Here is a 16,444-nt window from a genome sequence, read left to right as displayed (position 1 = left end):
ATGCAAACACATCACATATTTTGAGAATAATTACAGTATAAAATGTGTTGCCATAATAAGTTGTTATTTACCACCAGTTATCTTTGTTAGGTGGCACAAGAACGGTGCTTCTTGTTACTTGAGCACAAAGAAAGAGTAATCTGTGTACAAAAAACTCACCGTTGCTACGTACAAATATGTAGACCTCGGCAGATGTGTCATTGCTGATGTTATCTAAGAACCGGCTGTAGACGCACTGATACGCATTGGTGTCCATCGACATCATCTTCTCAATTCTCAAGATGCTTTGATGACGGAGGGCAGGGGGGCAGGTTGGACACGCCGTGGAGGTAGAGGTAATCTTTTCAGTCTCGAGGGACGAAGGGTACAGCCATTCCAGAGTGTAGGCTCCAGTGCAGGTAAGCGTGACAGTGGAGTTCTCAGTGGTTATCAGGTCAGGCGTGTCTATGTGGATGATGGGTGCTCCCACTTTGTGAACGTGAGTGTCTGAACAAATAATTCAAACAACCATCAAGAAATTGTTTGTCAACAAACACTAAGGAAGTCTCAGGCGTATCCAAAACAAGCTCAACGAAGCATACATATTTTTGTATGAAAAACCTCCTTTTTAAATTTGATTTATATTCTTGAAAATAAAAAATACCCTGTAGCAAGTCGTCGTAAATACAATTTCATTTTTCAAATACAAATAAGTGTGTTAAAGTTAACATTGAAATCAAACTAAACTTTAGATGAGGATGCAACTAACCATTGCTGGTGATGATCACTGTGACCTGTTTGGCCGTTCCACTATTAATATGCTTCATGTACCGACTGTACACGCACTGATAGTTCCCAGAGTCGCTGTATCCAACATTTTCAACACGCAGAACACTCGTATGTTGAGAGTGAGTCGGGCAGGTCGGGCAAGCCCTGGAGGAGAGGAGCACATGGGCCTGAATACTCTGAGGGTAATTCCACTCCAAGGTGTAGGCACCAGAGCAGGTAAGCTCCAAGGTTTCTCCATCGATGATGGTGAGATGGGACGGGGAACCTTGGAAGCGGGGAGGACCCCTCTCTCGAAGCTCATCTCCGGCTGGGGTCAAAAACACAAAAAGACGATGTCAATTGAATCAAAGGTTTTTGTCTTCTCGATATCCACAATCTCATGAACACATTGTCCAATCACAACTACGTATGCTTGCTAGGGGTTATGAACAAAAAGCTTAGTTGAAGACTGTGGCTTGTATACACACAACAAAGCTTGGTTGTTTATAATTTAGAGTCTGAACATAATTGCCCAACATTCTGTCAAGAATCCGACAAGTTAAAATGAGGGTGGCATAGTTTTAGCCATAGTGGCTTCTGGGCATCTCCTTAGAAACACCATGTTTCTTCAGTAAATTTACACAATGTTTTGATACCAGGGGAAACTTGTTTTAAAGCAGATCTTACGTATTGCATTGATGTGAATCTCTGAAGAAACACTCTCCAGGTTTTTCTTTGCCGTACATACGTACAACCCGCTGTCGTACTCTGTAGAATTGGCAACGAAGAGGCGACTGACAAACTTCTGGTAGATCCTGGAGGGTTCAGTGATGTGACGTGATGTTCTCTCCTCTCGATAGTTGGATTCAGAGTCTGCGATCTGAAATGCAAAGGAAAGGGAATGTTCAGATAACTCTTTTCAGGTACATTAATTATGTTTGCTCCATACATCGAGATGTGTTATTAGACGTTGAATCTCGGTATTTTCCTAGAATTCTCTGACAAATTCCACATGCATATTACTCAGATGGGATTCGAACCAACAACCTTTGCCTTCAAGTGCGGAAATCTATCACTAAACCAACAAGCTTGCGCAGTAGCTAGATGCAGTTCGAATCCTTTTTATACCAATGAGTAAACTTGCAATATTGTGCGTTTTAGGTTTTTCTAAAAAACATCAACAATCTAATTAAACTGAGACCTTTATTTAAGTAACATGAACATTGTGTGTTCTCAAATTATGTCATGAGAAGAAGAAAAAACGGTAAAAAAAAACCCCTGATGCAATTGGAAAAGGTGGCTAAAAAAGTCTTTTGTTCATCATTTTGTTGAGTTTGATTTAAGAATCGTTACCTTTTTTTATAAAGAACTTGTAACACCACTCAAAGAATATTGTTGTTGTGATGAATGGACCACATACTCTGTCGACCAACATGTATTTAAAAACTGCCTAGTCAACATCAATTGATATCTTGAACTTTTTCCCCAAAATGTCTATTTTCAGACTTCAAAGAAAAAAACTAAATGATGGACTTGGGGAAACTGAATTCCCAGGTTACACACAGCTCAATTTCATTTCATTTCCCGTTATTTCCTTCCTCTTAATCTTGAACACAATTCTATATATGAATCATTTTGTGAACTTTGGCTGCAATTGTTTTAAAGAAAGGGAATGGAACGGATGGATATAGAGCTGCCAAAAGCTGCATCTTGCAAGAAGGGAGATTTTGCACAACAATCCAGAAGATATTTAGAATTACATTCAACATAATAAGGAAAATATTTCCATGATCAGGGAGATTTTCAAATTTATTCATCAGAACACATTTGTTTTCAGGAACCTTTCTGCAGAATCAGGGACAGTTGGCAGCCCTTTTAACGACAACGAACAAGATATACAGAGACTGTTAAACAGCTTATGCTTGGCATGGAAACAACTGCAATAGAATTTTGTGAGGAAGTGTTACCGTTGTAACACTACTTACAACAGGTTTTGGGGGATAAAAAGAGATAACTTTTTCAATAACCGTAGTACTTTGAAGTGAAATGTTTCTCAAAATGCATTGTACTATCCAAAGCTGCTTTAACTCTTACCACGTAAGTTTTTATTGGCAATAATTTTCAGTCTCATTATCAAATGTATACAGACCCTTTTAATGTTTCACAACTGCAGTGTACTTTACCTTTAAATAATAAAGTGCCTTCGTGGCAGACTCAAACTCCCTGACGGCTAACAGTTTTTGACATTGCACTTTACTCATTCAAAACATATAAAGTCAGTTATCAGCCATCAAAACAAACCCTCGTCTGAGAAATGGAACGTGTCTGTTTTCAATCTAACTAACACGTTACTCATACTTTTCCTGGGACAAGCTAATAAAACTAGAACAAAATTACCTGATTTATGCAGCAAGGGGATCAAGTTGGCAGTGAAATATTACAGATTTGAATGACACTGTGAGCGCCTGTAAAAACATATAGCATGATCTAACAAACTGTCTTGAGAATGATTTGAAAACAGGAATTTATCCATCACATCAAACCTTTTGCATCTTCTCATCACTGGCTTTTTTAAAGGTACGCCGCAGTGCTGTTTTGTCAAACTGATTCCAAATCACAATGTGGACTTCCGGGCTCCCATATGCCTAGAGCAAGCCAAACAACAACTTGGAGTACCTCCAAATGTACTTCACTAGGGACTTCTGTGTAGTTTATAAAACGTTTTTGTAATTTTGTTGTTGGCAGGCCTCTCAACAACCAATGAAAACGACCCCCCTGTCGCAGACTAATCAATCAGCATGTACAATGTCAGAGTTGTTTTGTTTATTCCAAACCCTGTCACTCCAGGACAGAAAGAGAGGGGGAAAGAGAGCGGTTAATATTTTGGAACAACTTACCCCCTTTCCTGGATAGTCCCATATGAGATCTAGACTGCTTCTTGATGGCATATCCACCTCACACGTCACCTCAAACCCTTCCCAGCCCTGGATCACCTCAGTTTTACTAGCTTGTATCTTCGGTTTGGCAAGCGGACTGTTGACTGTGGTTGAAACAAATTGTTGCAAAATTATTTTTTTATTTCAAATGAGTTTTTCAGCTTTCAAACTTTTGGCTTTTCCATAGTTTCCGCAAATTGGCTTTGGAGTGAACATCCGGACCAACATTAAAAATATATTTTACGATATGTGTGTCTACTGGCCAGGTAGATTTTTCTCTTTAGGGAACCATCTTGCTACTTATATTCTACTACCATTGAGTAGATTTTCAGATTTCGGGAGACTTTCCATTTCTGAAAAGAACTGTCCTGCTTTTTAACTACTACCTGGGCGGAAGGTAGAAAGTCTTCATAACATCAATAAATCACAAATTTTTTTTTTGGCTTAAAAAAACAAATACCAAAATTCTGCCAAGCGTGTTCTGGGATCTTTACCTTCATAATACACTGTGAATATTTGCTGTTGCTGAATGTTTCTAAGTTGTCCCTCGCAGCGTACGAGTCCATCAAACAGCTCCTGATTGGCTGTCACATTGAAGCCCACCTCAGGGTCATAGATGACCGTGTGGTTATCTTGGACGACCACAGACTCATAGCCAATGACCAGGGAGACTTGGACATTGAGGTTGGCGGTGCGGCAGGGAATAACAAAGGGTGATAGGTCGTCTGCTTTGACAATGCGCTCGCTAGACGGTAGGAATAACATCCCTGGATCTAGAGGAAAAAAGGAATCAGAATCAGGATTACACATCGACGTAAACATCTCAGCTCTGTTTTTTTTTATATCTTGTCTCCTCTAACCCAGGGAGGACTGGATTTCTAAAAGCATTAAAGCCTGGTTCATACTTCCTAGGAATGCGAAGCAAATTTTGACCTCAAAAGTTTGCAACGAATAATTTGCATTACTTGAAATGTGCTCGACTCCTGTGGAACATTCGCAGAGAAATAAGGGCTGTAACCTCAAGAAGGATGAACTGGGCTTAAGACTCCTCTTCCAAAAAATAGTATTTCTTATTTTTTAATTTTTTTTTTGACAAAAAATTTTACTTGGCAGTTATGATTGATTCATGGCTAGCACATCTGTGGATGAATCTTAGAGCTTTTTCAAATAAAAAATTGTGAGTTCAGTCCAAAAATTTGATCTGCATTGCAGGCCTGCTGACCTTACAATGTCTATTTTTTGCTGAAGATTTTTAAAATGTGTGAGTTCCAGGATAAAATTCAAAGGGACTAGTAAACAATAATGTGTGTGTATTCTGAAACAAAATTTCCATCTAGCTTTACACAATATTGGAATGTGAAGGAGAGGGCTGGAAAATGTTAGGGTTGTCTCCATTAAATAGAGGCATGCAATTGGGATTTTACGAAAACCTCAAAAACTCCAAAACACACAAGAATTTGTACAGTGTTTTACAAAAGTAAAAAAAACAAGGAATTTAGTGGATCTGAGGAAAAGTTGCATGCCTGACACAAGTGTTATAAAAAGCTCTTTCTGTTAATCCTGAACTCAGAAAGACCGTTAAAAAAAAAACTAAACTAATTTATGGAAGAATTTGGTAAGCCATAATAAGGACAATTTGAAAAGCAACTCAGTTTACCATCCATTACTTACCTAGAACTGTAACATTGAGTGAGACAGACTTTTTGCCCTTGTAGTTTTGAGCTGTACATGTATATTCTCCATCGTCATGCAGGGTGGCGTTCTTCACGTGCAGCACGCTGGTGAAGCGATGGATGGTTCTGCTCTGTCCTTCGTAAGATTCCTCAACTTCTTCAGTGGCTGGTTTAACGCTGTAGTTAGAACTGGATGGGTTGCTCTGAAAATGGGTGAACAAGTCAAATTAATTTTAAGAAGCAAAGCAATATTGCAGAGGAAGTTTAGTGTGCTAACTATTATTTATTTGTCGGTCAATTCGTTAAATCAAAGGGTCATTCAATGAAAATTGCAGATATATACATTTGAAAAAAATAAATCAAAACTAACAAATAAATATTTTACATAGAAACTTCAGCCAAACATCTTTGAAGACCACTCTTGATAAAAAAAAAACATAATCTGCAAAAGCAACTTAATCAAACCCATACATTTTGCACTATGACCTTAAATTTCTGAGCAGACGAATTGCTTCTCAAGTTTGACATTTCTGAGATGATCAATGCAAAGAGCCTCACCCTTTTGCCTGGGTAGGACCAGGTTGTTGTCACAGAGCTCCCGAGTGGCAAGTCTACTGTACATGTCACCATGAAACCCTCTTGGCCTCGAAGAACTTGTTGTTTGTTGGCAACTACATGGGGATTTGGATTGCTTGATTTAGCTGCAATGGTAACAATTGAATTGGTTTAAATAACTTATAAAAAAAAGGATTCAAACAAAAAAATTCAAGATATTCAATCGCTACTTTTACAAATTATTTGAATATTTCGCTCAAAATGTCTTTTCCCCAAGTCTGTTGTAGACATTTTAAACATACCAGCCAGCGATTCTGACAATACACAAACTACAGAAACACTATCTTCCTTTTCCCATTCCACCAGATGTGGGGAGGCAGGTCTACAGACTACAGTAATTACTTTGCTTTTGTTTCTCCTAGCCCATCTGAAAGTACTTTTGTATTGTCTTGTATCGTTAAAATAGCTGAATAAATAAAAATATTAATAATAATGACCTCAACTTACCTTCATAAAATAGGAGGAATATCTGCTCGGTGTGACTGGCACCAGAGTAGGCAGTGCATGAGACTAGTCCATGGTACTTGTTGGGCTGGAGTTTAAAGCCCACCTTAGGGTCAAACACTGCCCCCAGTTGTTCCCCTACATCTACCTCACCTTGGAGGAGTCTAACAGGAACCTCTGGATCGCTGATTGGACACGGGACGACAAACGGCTCATTCTCCAGGACGTGGAGGGAAGTGAACATATCAGGTGACTCAGTAAAGAACAGCTTTGAAGGATCTGTATTTACATTAAATCAAAATAACTTTTCAAATTGATTTGTTTTTTTCGTTAACAAATTAAAAGCATTCAAGGAATACTTATTTTTTAACTACTTTAAAATGCCTGAAATAGTTAAGTTTAAGCAACTAAATTTTACTTAATTATGCATCACATAATTCCACTCAGAAAGCAGATTTGAAAGTATGGTACACATAATAGCAAAATGAAAAGCTATAAGAACTTTTGAAGGGGCACCAAGGCCTCTGTATAAACTCAAGGCCTGTATAAATTGCTTGCCAGAAAGGCCCAAGAAAATACAAGTCCACTCTTTTTGCAAACAATAGTTATCTCACCATGAATTGCCTCAAATCCAATAAAAGTTACATAGTCTATTCTGCCAACTTGTAAGGTCATCGCATCACATCACATCCCCTCACATCTACATTGTACATGTGTCATGCTGCTCGAGCATATTGTTATCAGTTTATTTAACAAGAAGAATGCGTCTTGTCATACAGACAGGCAGAGAGGAAGCGCTATCTACTATCTATCTATTTAAAAACTCACCGTTGCTCCGTACGAAGATATAGACCTCAGCGGATGTTCCGTTGTTGGCATTACCCAAGAAGCGACTGTAGACGCACTGATAAGCATTGGTGTCAAATGACATCATGTCCTCGATCCTCAAGATACTCTGATGACGCAGATCAGGGGGGCAGGTTGGACAAGCCGTGGAGGTAGAGGTAATCTTGTGGGCTGTAGAGGAAGGATAGTTCCATTCTAAGGTGTAGGCTCCGGTGCAGTTCAGCTCAACTGTTGAGTTCTCAGTGACTGTAAGATCGGGGGTTTCAATGTGGATGATGGGGGCTCCTACATGATGAAGGTTGGTATCTACAAGCAAAGTCGGAGAAATATTTTAATTTCAAGTTATTTTGTTTATATTTTTTACCACATTCAGCAACTTGGAAAGAATCTACACTTAAAACGATAAATATCATTTTAAGTTGTAACATCACTTTAAAAACAAAACAAAATCATCATGAATATTTGTTTAAAACCAACTGAATGATATCCATCTCTTTTGTTGCCAACTGTACAACAACAGGCGTTAACTTTTACGTAATATTAACTCACCATTACTGGTTACAATCACAGCAACTTGTGTGGCTGTTTCGCTGTTAGTATGCTTCAAATACCGACTGTACACGCACTGATAGTTCCCAGAGTCGCTGTATCCAACATTTTCAACACGAAGAACACTCGTATGTTGAGAATGAATCGGGCAGGTCGGGCAAGCCCTGGAGGAGAGGAGCACATGGGCCTGAATACTCTGAGGGTAATTCCACTCCAAGGTGTAGGCACCAGAGCAGGTAAGCTCCAGGGTGTCTCCATCGATGATGGTCAGATGGGACGGGGTACCCTGGAAGCGGGGAGGTCCCATGATGTTGAGCTGATCTTGAGCGTTGCCGACTGTGATCAGACCAAGAGATGAAGAATAACATTTTACAAAAAAGATCAATCAATAGCAGTCAAGAGGTATATTCTTCATAATCTTATTAAGCAAGTGTGAGTCAATGATCCTCTTATCGTCATCAAACACTAATGTAAAATTGCTCTGCAGCCTGCTAAAAATGAACAATTAACAATGGTCAATGTTTGAGAAAGTTCCTCTGAAACCATTCTTTGAAAAAATCAAAAAATTAAAAACAATAATCAACAAAGTTTGTATAGCACATATCACTGCTACATGTAAGTGTCTATGCGCTGGAAAAGAATATAGAAAACAACAGGAAAAGAAATACCAACAGAACAAAAAATGGAAAAGTAGAACTGGAAAACCGGCATGGTTGGAGCACAACCTACAAGGAGTTTTACAGTGGAAGCAACCCGTTATAAGAGTTGTGTAGAAAGGAACCAGTGGAGTAACTGGATGTTTTGATCATGCTCCGACTGTCTTCATGAGGGGAAAAAAGGGACCATGATGCTGTAAGTTCATAAAATGTAAATAATTTGAAGATCCACTCAAGGAAATGTAAAGGCAGAATCCCAGAGGAAGTGTGCGCTGACTGAACTGTGTCAGTCGGGAACAAACATGAGGGGTAAAGAAGCAAAGAGGTCCCAAACCTAAAGGGGTAGGTCGACGTGGGTGGTTCACTGTGATTATTAATGACCTTCCTCACAAGGATATAGGGAAATGATGTGCGGCTTGTTTTTTTAAAGACAAGTATGTTTAGATTTGCATTGAGTCAAATCCCTTACATTATCAGCTTCAGCATATCACACAACACGTCCACAACAAAATGGTTACCAGAATAAGGTTACAAGCTGAAATACTATTTTACACTACAAAATGTAACTGATATCCTGCTTAGTTTTAGCTAAGCAAACACATTTTAAACAATATTTTCTACTGCATGAATTAGGGACAAGTATGTTTAGATTTGCATTGAGTCCTTCAAAGTAATTCAAGAATTGTTTACAACTTGATCACTCACCTTCCAGGCTGAGTGTAAAAGCCTGTTCATCCATTACGTTCCCTGCTTCAGCATAGCACACCACACGTCCACTCCAGCTGGCAGGTGGCATGGTGAAGCCTACCTGTGGATCATACCACGCCCCTACCTCTGCACCAAGCATCTGATGGTCGTTGATGTCCAGGGTTAGAGTGGCTTGAGGGTCACTCACACGACACGGTATGACAAAAGGATCATTCTCCAGGACCGCTAGGACGTTCTGATTCGTCAGAAGTGGCAGGAATAAACTGTCAGAACCTAATCACAAAAAATAATTCCAGAAAGACAATTAAACAAATGACTGCAGTGGGTGACAAGGTTGTTTACAAAAATAAATGTATTGATAAAATTCTACAATGACTAAAAAAATAAGGTAAAAGACAAAACCAGTTTGACAACTGAAAGGAAAACAAACTATGAAAGCTTTATACTCTTTGATATTGAAACAGCTACCAAGTAAAAGCTTTGAAAAAAAAAGAAATGAAATCATTTAAGCTGTGCATAAACCAAGGGCCCAATTTCATGCAGCTGCTTCAAACATAAAAAAGTTGACCTTGCACAACAAAATGATGCTTACCAGAATAATGTTACAGGCTAAAATACCATTTAACACATACAAAATGCAACTGATATCCTGCTTAGTTTTGCTTAGCAAACAAATTGCTTAAAAACTGGATTCCCTGATGCTAAAACAATACAGTCTCAATCCCCAGAAGGGTATTCTTTCAAAAGGTTTTGAAATAAAGAACTTGACTATTTACTTTTGATGTAGATATAAATCCCACTTGATGTCTCATTGCTGATGTTGTTGAGCTGCCTGCTGTACACACATCGATATGAACCAGTGTCTCGACTCTCCATTCGATCAATCTGAAGCATGCTCCTGTATCTGACAGACTGGGGACACGTTGGGCAAGCTACTGCAGTCAATATGACCCTGGGGGCTACGCTGGCTGGGAATAACCACTCAAGGGTGTAGGCACCCGTACACTCTAACTCCATTGTGTCATTGCTCGTGATGACGATCTCGGAAGAGTTGGTCAGAATTTGTGGGGGTCCGACATCGAGAAGACTGCCATCTATACGGACAAATGTTAGAAATGAAGATAATTATCTTGCAAAGATATTCTTACTGAATACTCAAGAGATTTTTAATTTATTTCCCAAAGTAAGTTGTCTAAAACTCCTTTAACTTGTAAATTTTTTGAAAAGTTCGTCACGAAAATGACAAGCCTTCTCCTTGTATCATTGTCCACCATGCAAAGATTCATGTATCATTGGAAAATAATATATCTTTATTCAAAAAGTAAAAACGGGGCTGAAATTGAAAAAAAAGAAAATATTTTTTAGGGTAACATACCTCTGCCAGTGACAAGAACATCAACTTGCACAGCTGTACCGCTGTTGATATGGTTCATGTAGCGACTGTACACACACTGGTAGTTACCCGAATCACTGTATTCAATACTCTCAACACGTAAGACGCTGGTGTGTTTGCTTGCTGAAGAGCACATCGGACAAGCTCTGGATGACAAGAAGACATGGGACTGGATACTCTGGGGGTAGATCCACTCTAGGGTGTAGGCACCGGAGCAGGTAAGCTCCAGGACCTCTCCCCTGGAAATGCTAAGAGGAGAGGAGGTGATGTCTTGAAGATGAGGAGGACCCACTTCATGGAGGCGGGTTCCAGCTGGAAAAAAACAAATGCGGAGATGTTTTCTTGAGTGATATGATTAAATGACAGAAAAAGTTAACATTCAAGTTAACATTCACTGCTTATAACAATTAGTTACCTGTTTATGTTTGTTGTGTTGTCATTGAGACTTCTAGAAAGACTCTGTTAGTGTTGAAACGTTAGGCCATCAACTATTTTTTGCATTAAAGTTTTAAGTTTTAAATAACAGAAATAACTTAATACAATTATACAGAACTGTCACTATGCATTATTGTACTGTTACTTGAGTATGATCAAATTGTTAAGGTGAAAGTTTTCAGTTTGCAAGTTATTCTACAAGAAAAGTCAGGTAAAAAAAACCTCACAGGGCGATAGTTCCCAAAACTCATCAGTGGTCCTTTTCTTAAACTATCCACAAATTTAAGTATCCATTTTAGCCAGAAATTTAAATTTACATCTGGCCATTTGCTTGACATCCTTTGACTGTATTCACAGTCAGTGGAAATTACTGTTTTTGGCAAGAGTGTGACCTCAAACTTACAAGTTCACATACTTTCACTTGAACTCTTTTCCAGATTACTTTCCAAGGACTTTTCCAGGACAAGGAATGCTATTTCCAAAGCAGTGTTTTGTTGTTCTGAAGAGGGGGGGGGGGGGGGGGTCTAAATCGACTTTCATCATTCTCTGATCACCAAGTAATAGATGAAAGGGGGCGTATTGGTGTCCATTTATCAGAGTTCACATTCTTTTACTTTCTTAAATAGTTTTCCAGGGTCTCTAGAGTACTTTTGGATGACAATTTGCCTGTTTGAAGAAGTGCTTGTCATTGTAAGTGACCGTGGGAAAACAGATTTGTTTTGTTTTTAACTGCTACAAACAAAGCTGCATGCATGGAATTCCATTTGGTGGGAAACCTTTTAAGGGGTCACAAAGGCTTTGCCAAGACCAAGGGCAACAGAGGACATAACCCCTTGTAATCCTAAGGCCAGGAGCTGGGAAAGATTTTGAATAAAAAAAAAACCAAAAAAATGGAAAGTCTAAAAGCAACTCTTTTTAAATCAATTGAAAAACACCTTAATACAGCTTTACAAAAAAAACATGTGTCTAAATGTTTCTGTCCGCCCAGGTCTTCCCTTTCAGAAGTAAAACAGTTTGTAAAAGTTTAATTAGCTTGTAAACATGTGCATGTCGTCTAAAGTGCACATTTTAGTATAACACAGAAAGAAACTGACTCATGAAATAGTGCAACCCAGATAAATTGTGGTGATGGCGTAAGGTAAATACAGTCAAAATATTTGTCAAGAACGATTTGCTAACAGCACCGCTTTTTAGTAGTTTTGCAAATAATTTCTATGACTGCACTGCTACCGAATTTGATAAGGAAACCAACTCACACAAAACATGAATGTCTATCTCTGATGTGACAGCCTCCTCGTTGGCTTGCACTGTGCAAAAGTAGGTGCCGTTATCGTGCTGAGTGGTGTTCAGAACATACAGGGTACTGCTGAACTTGCGAGAGATACTCAACGGCTCGCTGATCAAGAGAGATGTTTTCTCCTCTCGATAGTTGTATTCCACATCAGGCATCTTAAGAGAACACACAATTTCAAAACACAGTTTTCACATTTGTTTTATATTAGAAACACCTCATGCTGGGCTTTAAACCTTGAGCCAAGATTAATGGCTTTTCTCAACATAACACTGAATAAATAGTAACTTTTTACAAATAATTTGGGGTTGAGGGGGAATTCAATAGTGCACTTGACCGCTTGGCCAGGACACCACCTCTCTGTCTAAGTTTTTCAAATTGTCTAAAAGTAGTAGGTATGCATAAACAGTTGAAGATAAAACAATTTTTTTTCTTTGTTCCTTTTGCAATTTCCAATTATGGTTAGAGAAAGGAGGCAGAGAGAAACATCAGTTTCAAATCAAATGCATTAGTCATATATGCACAATTCAAACTGAATCACTGGGTGTTTCCTCTTAAATCAAGACGTTCAAGAGTCCTGCAAGTACCACACCCCATCAATTACGTTTCAAGTGTTTTATCGCTCCATCTTTACCCACACACACACATAAAAAGTACAAACTCAGACAATGCCCCGTCCGGAATCTTAAAAATAGAGTTCTGTTTACAATTAAGCTTTTTTACGCAGGGACTGACGCTGTGTATTCTGAACCCTGATGAGTCATCATAAGAGAGGAGGCTGTGAAACTTTGTGCTCTTACCCCCTTTCCTGGGTAGTCCCATATGAGATCTAGACTACTTCTTGATAGCATATCCACCTCGCATGTCACCTCAAACCCCTCCCAGCCCTGGATCACTTCTCTTTTGCTGGCGTACACCTCAGGCTTGGGTAACGGCCCACTCACTGCATAAAGAAGGAATCCAAAGATTGAAAAGTCTCCTAAATTTGTGTTAATGATGTCAACAATTAGTAACAATGGAACTGGGCTGGAGTCAATCAAATTCCACCTCTAGGGATTATGACATGGCTTTCCCTTAATGACACAGCAAAAACATACTCAGAAAAGTTCATGGCATCAGTATAACACGTTGAAAATTTACCACAGGGATGAATTTGATGAATGTGAACATTCATACAGAACGGCTCGTGGTCCTTGTTCCTCCCTAGACCCAGACCCTCCCAAATGTTACAATTTTCTTGGTGTACATCACAAGAAATATAGTACCTTAAGTATGGACACAATGTGGACTTTTTATAGTGACTACTTTATTTCTCCCAAGAAAACTTGAAGGCCTGCTTTAAGAAAAACCCGAAATAAGATGAACTCCTGCAAAATCACATGGCTTACTGACTGTTACCAAATTTAATCAATTGTTGTCCCTTATGAGGAAGATTTATAATCCTTTGATGCAGTAAATGTAATCTTATTCTCATGCTCCTCTTTGTTAAAGGTTGCCATTAGCACCAATGGTTTAAACACATGAATGTGTCTAGTCTTTATTCGGCCGATCTCAAGTACATTTGCAAAGTTTATATTCCGAACAATCCCCTATTAAATGTACAATCCATAAACCGACATTCCGGAAACTGTCAAATGCCACTGTAATCCCATATAAAGCACACATGACCTCAGATAGACATCTATTCCTTTCGCTACGTAACTTCTTGCTGGACTACAATGGTACATTGTCTGGTGTTCCAAGGAGGGCAAGGTTTACAATGCCAGTTGTTTCTATTTATTTTATCTTCCTACAGGTTCCCCTCAGGATGATTATATTTGGTTGTAATTACCTCCTTCCTTTTCCTTTGTTCCTTCCATTGACCTTCACTCTTCAAATGTATACTACTCTACTTCCCTTTCTTCCTGACAAAGTACCAATTAAACGCATGGTACAGAATGGCCCTCTTTCTTTTCTTTTCTTTTTTTTTTTTTTGGGGGGGGGAGGTTGGGTTGTGGAAGAATATATTTGCTCCAATTTTCAATAAACACAACAAAAAACTTGTTGGTTATTATGCAAGCTTATAAGGTTGACTTCGGACATTAGTAAGTTTTAGTTAGTAAAAGTTTAAACAAGACATAAGAGGATTCTTGTTGTGTTGTTTTTAACAGGAGAACAATCTATTGTTGTTAAAGGACTTTTCAAAAAATTTTTTTTCCTTCAAGAAAACTATTCACAGTGCAGTAATTCTGACAAATATATGAGCAAAGGAGTGGGCCATCTTACATCTGACTAGGAAAAAAGAAACACTAACTGTGTCACATAATAAACTAGTTCACTGATCCTACATTACTTCTTACAAAAGTACACTTTCAAGTTGACGAAAACAAACCTTCATAAGTCACAGTGAACATTTGCTGCTGCTGGACCCTCCCAAGGTGACCCTCGCAGAAGACGAATCCATGGAACTGTTCCTGGTTAGCCGTCACATTAAAGCCAACACTTGGGTGATAGATGACCGTTACCCCGTCCTGCTCCACCAGGGTGTTGTACTCGATCATCAGGGAGACTTTGGTGCGGAGGTCTGCAACGCGGCACGGTATGATCAGGGGCTTGGTGTTGCTGGCGAGGAGGTTCTGATCACTGATGGGCAGGAACAGGTTCTTTGTGTCTGGGGTGCGGAGTGGAGGAATTTTGGAATTTGTAGGAAAATTTGCCTTTTGGATAATTGTCAATAGAAACAGTGAAGAAATATCATTATAGGTCTGGAGAAACCAACTTGGTTTCACCATTTTGGATACAAATTCATTGTAAAACTTTGTTCAAATTTCAACAATTATATTTGGGAATTATCATTGCAAAATAAAAGTGTTCCAAACAATGTTTCAGAATGTTTCTTTTCCCACCAAAATCTAGGCAAAATACACTGTATGGTTTGTAATACAAAAATCTCAAATTGTTTCCCCAAGGGTAAATTGTTTACCATTTCATGGCTCCGACAGGTAAGCGTTTACGCCAAAAAGTTTATGGTCTCAAATATCAATACTAAAGAACAAGTGTAGAGTAGTATGTGCCTAAGCCACATTCTCCAAGATTGTTTTCAGAAATCTTAACCACAGTGGAGATGTCATGTTTCAGCTCCTCTTTTAACTCAAACTTAAAAAACTGAATAATGGAGAGAAAAAAAAACCCTGAATTTAGTTTACTCGACTAAGATTTGAGTAATTCCCTTACCAACGAGATGAACCTCAAACAGCTGAAGGTACGACTGGCCCTCTGCAACTCCTTCACAAGCCACTACACCGTCCCAATCTCGGCCAGTCACGGAGAAACCGATGCGAGGGTCAAAGGTCACCCCATGCCTCTTCCCTGTTCTTACAGTGTCCTGCTCGTAGGTCAGTGTGACCGTGGCGCTGGGGTCTGTGACCCGACATGGTATAACAAATGGCTCGTCTCCGAAAATGATGAGGGAGTTTTCGTTGTCAAGAAGAGGCAGAAACAAATTGTCTACACAAGAAATCCAAGAGAAAAATGCGTTAGCAGATATTTGACATAAAGAAGGAAGGTAGCAGACCAATAACAGTTTGTTTAAATAATAATTTGGGGGGCTAATCATCTTAACTTGCAGCTAAGAGCTGAATTGCGAAGGACGCGGCTACAACGTGTTCGAGAAGCAGGCATGCAAGGGCGCATTCAGCTGCCAGCCACATCAACCCATAATGACCACGTACATTAGCACAGCCAAGATCGAAAGTGTTTGATTTTTCCTGAGGGAGGAAAACCGGATAGTCTGGAAAACCCTTGTGGCACAGCAGAGAACCAACACACAACTCAACTCACATATGGCCCCGACCGGGAATCGAACCGGGGTCACCTTGGTGAGAGGCGAGCGCTTTACGCACAAGCCAACCATGTCTTGTTTAAAATGCTACTTCTATCCATAATGATTATCACGATGCATAATTATCAAGAGGAAAAATTAATGAAAAGTTCAAGGCTCTAGCACCTCTACGAAAAAGGAACTTAATCTGGAGTTTCCTATCATGTAATAATGCAATCAACAGTACCGTACAACTGAAATTGATGTTCATGACTCTAACTCAAAGAGATTATTCCAATTTACTTGCATTTATTTCCAGATGTAATTTTGTTGAAACTCAATTGAATCATCA

General features: G+C 39.1%; 1 protein-coding gene across 1 annotated transcript in view; it reads right to left on the bottom strand.

Annotated features, from left to right (window-relative positions):
* LOC139936482 (uncharacterized) overlaps positions 1 to 16,444 on the bottom strand; it is a 58,645-nt gene that overhangs the window by 17,166 nt on the left and 25,035 nt on the right. The window contains exons 8-24 of the mRNA XM_071931308.1: positions 15,507 to 15,779; positions 14,665 to 14,943; positions 13,094 to 13,236; positions 12,259 to 12,451; positions 10,550 to 10,879; positions 9,951 to 10,268; positions 9,172 to 9,447; positions 7,811 to 8,146; positions 7,244 to 7,567; positions 6,419 to 6,694; positions 5,915 to 6,057; positions 5,355 to 5,559; positions 4,178 to 4,456; positions 3,645 to 3,787; positions 1,435 to 1,627; positions 749 to 1,075; positions 160 to 486 (exon numbers count right to left, since the gene is read on the bottom strand). Coding sequence (XP_071787409.1) covers positions 160 to 486; positions 749 to 1,075; positions 1,435 to 1,627; positions 3,645 to 3,787; positions 4,178 to 4,456; positions 5,355 to 5,559; positions 5,915 to 6,057; positions 6,419 to 6,694; positions 7,244 to 7,567; positions 7,811 to 8,146; positions 9,172 to 9,447; positions 9,951 to 10,268; positions 10,550 to 10,879; positions 12,259 to 12,451; positions 13,094 to 13,236; positions 14,665 to 14,943; positions 15,507 to 15,779 — 4,365 coding nt within the window. The remainder of the gene's footprint in view (positions 1 to 159; positions 487 to 748; positions 1,076 to 1,434; positions 1,628 to 3,644; positions 3,788 to 4,177; positions 4,457 to 5,354; positions 5,560 to 5,914; positions 6,058 to 6,418; positions 6,695 to 7,243; positions 7,568 to 7,810; positions 8,147 to 9,171; positions 9,448 to 9,950; positions 10,269 to 10,549; positions 10,880 to 12,258; positions 12,452 to 13,093; positions 13,237 to 14,664; positions 14,944 to 15,506; positions 15,780 to 16,444) is intronic.

The sequence above is a fragment of the Asterias amurensis genome, chromosome 4 (assembly GCF_032118995.1).
Source record: "Asterias amurensis chromosome 4, ASM3211899v1".
Taxonomy (NCBI): domain Eukaryota; kingdom Metazoa; phylum Echinodermata; class Asteroidea; order Forcipulatida; family Asteriidae; genus Asterias; species Asterias amurensis.
The sequence above is the reverse complement of the archived record's forward strand: the minus strand, read 5'-3'. Positions and strand labels throughout refer to the sequence as shown.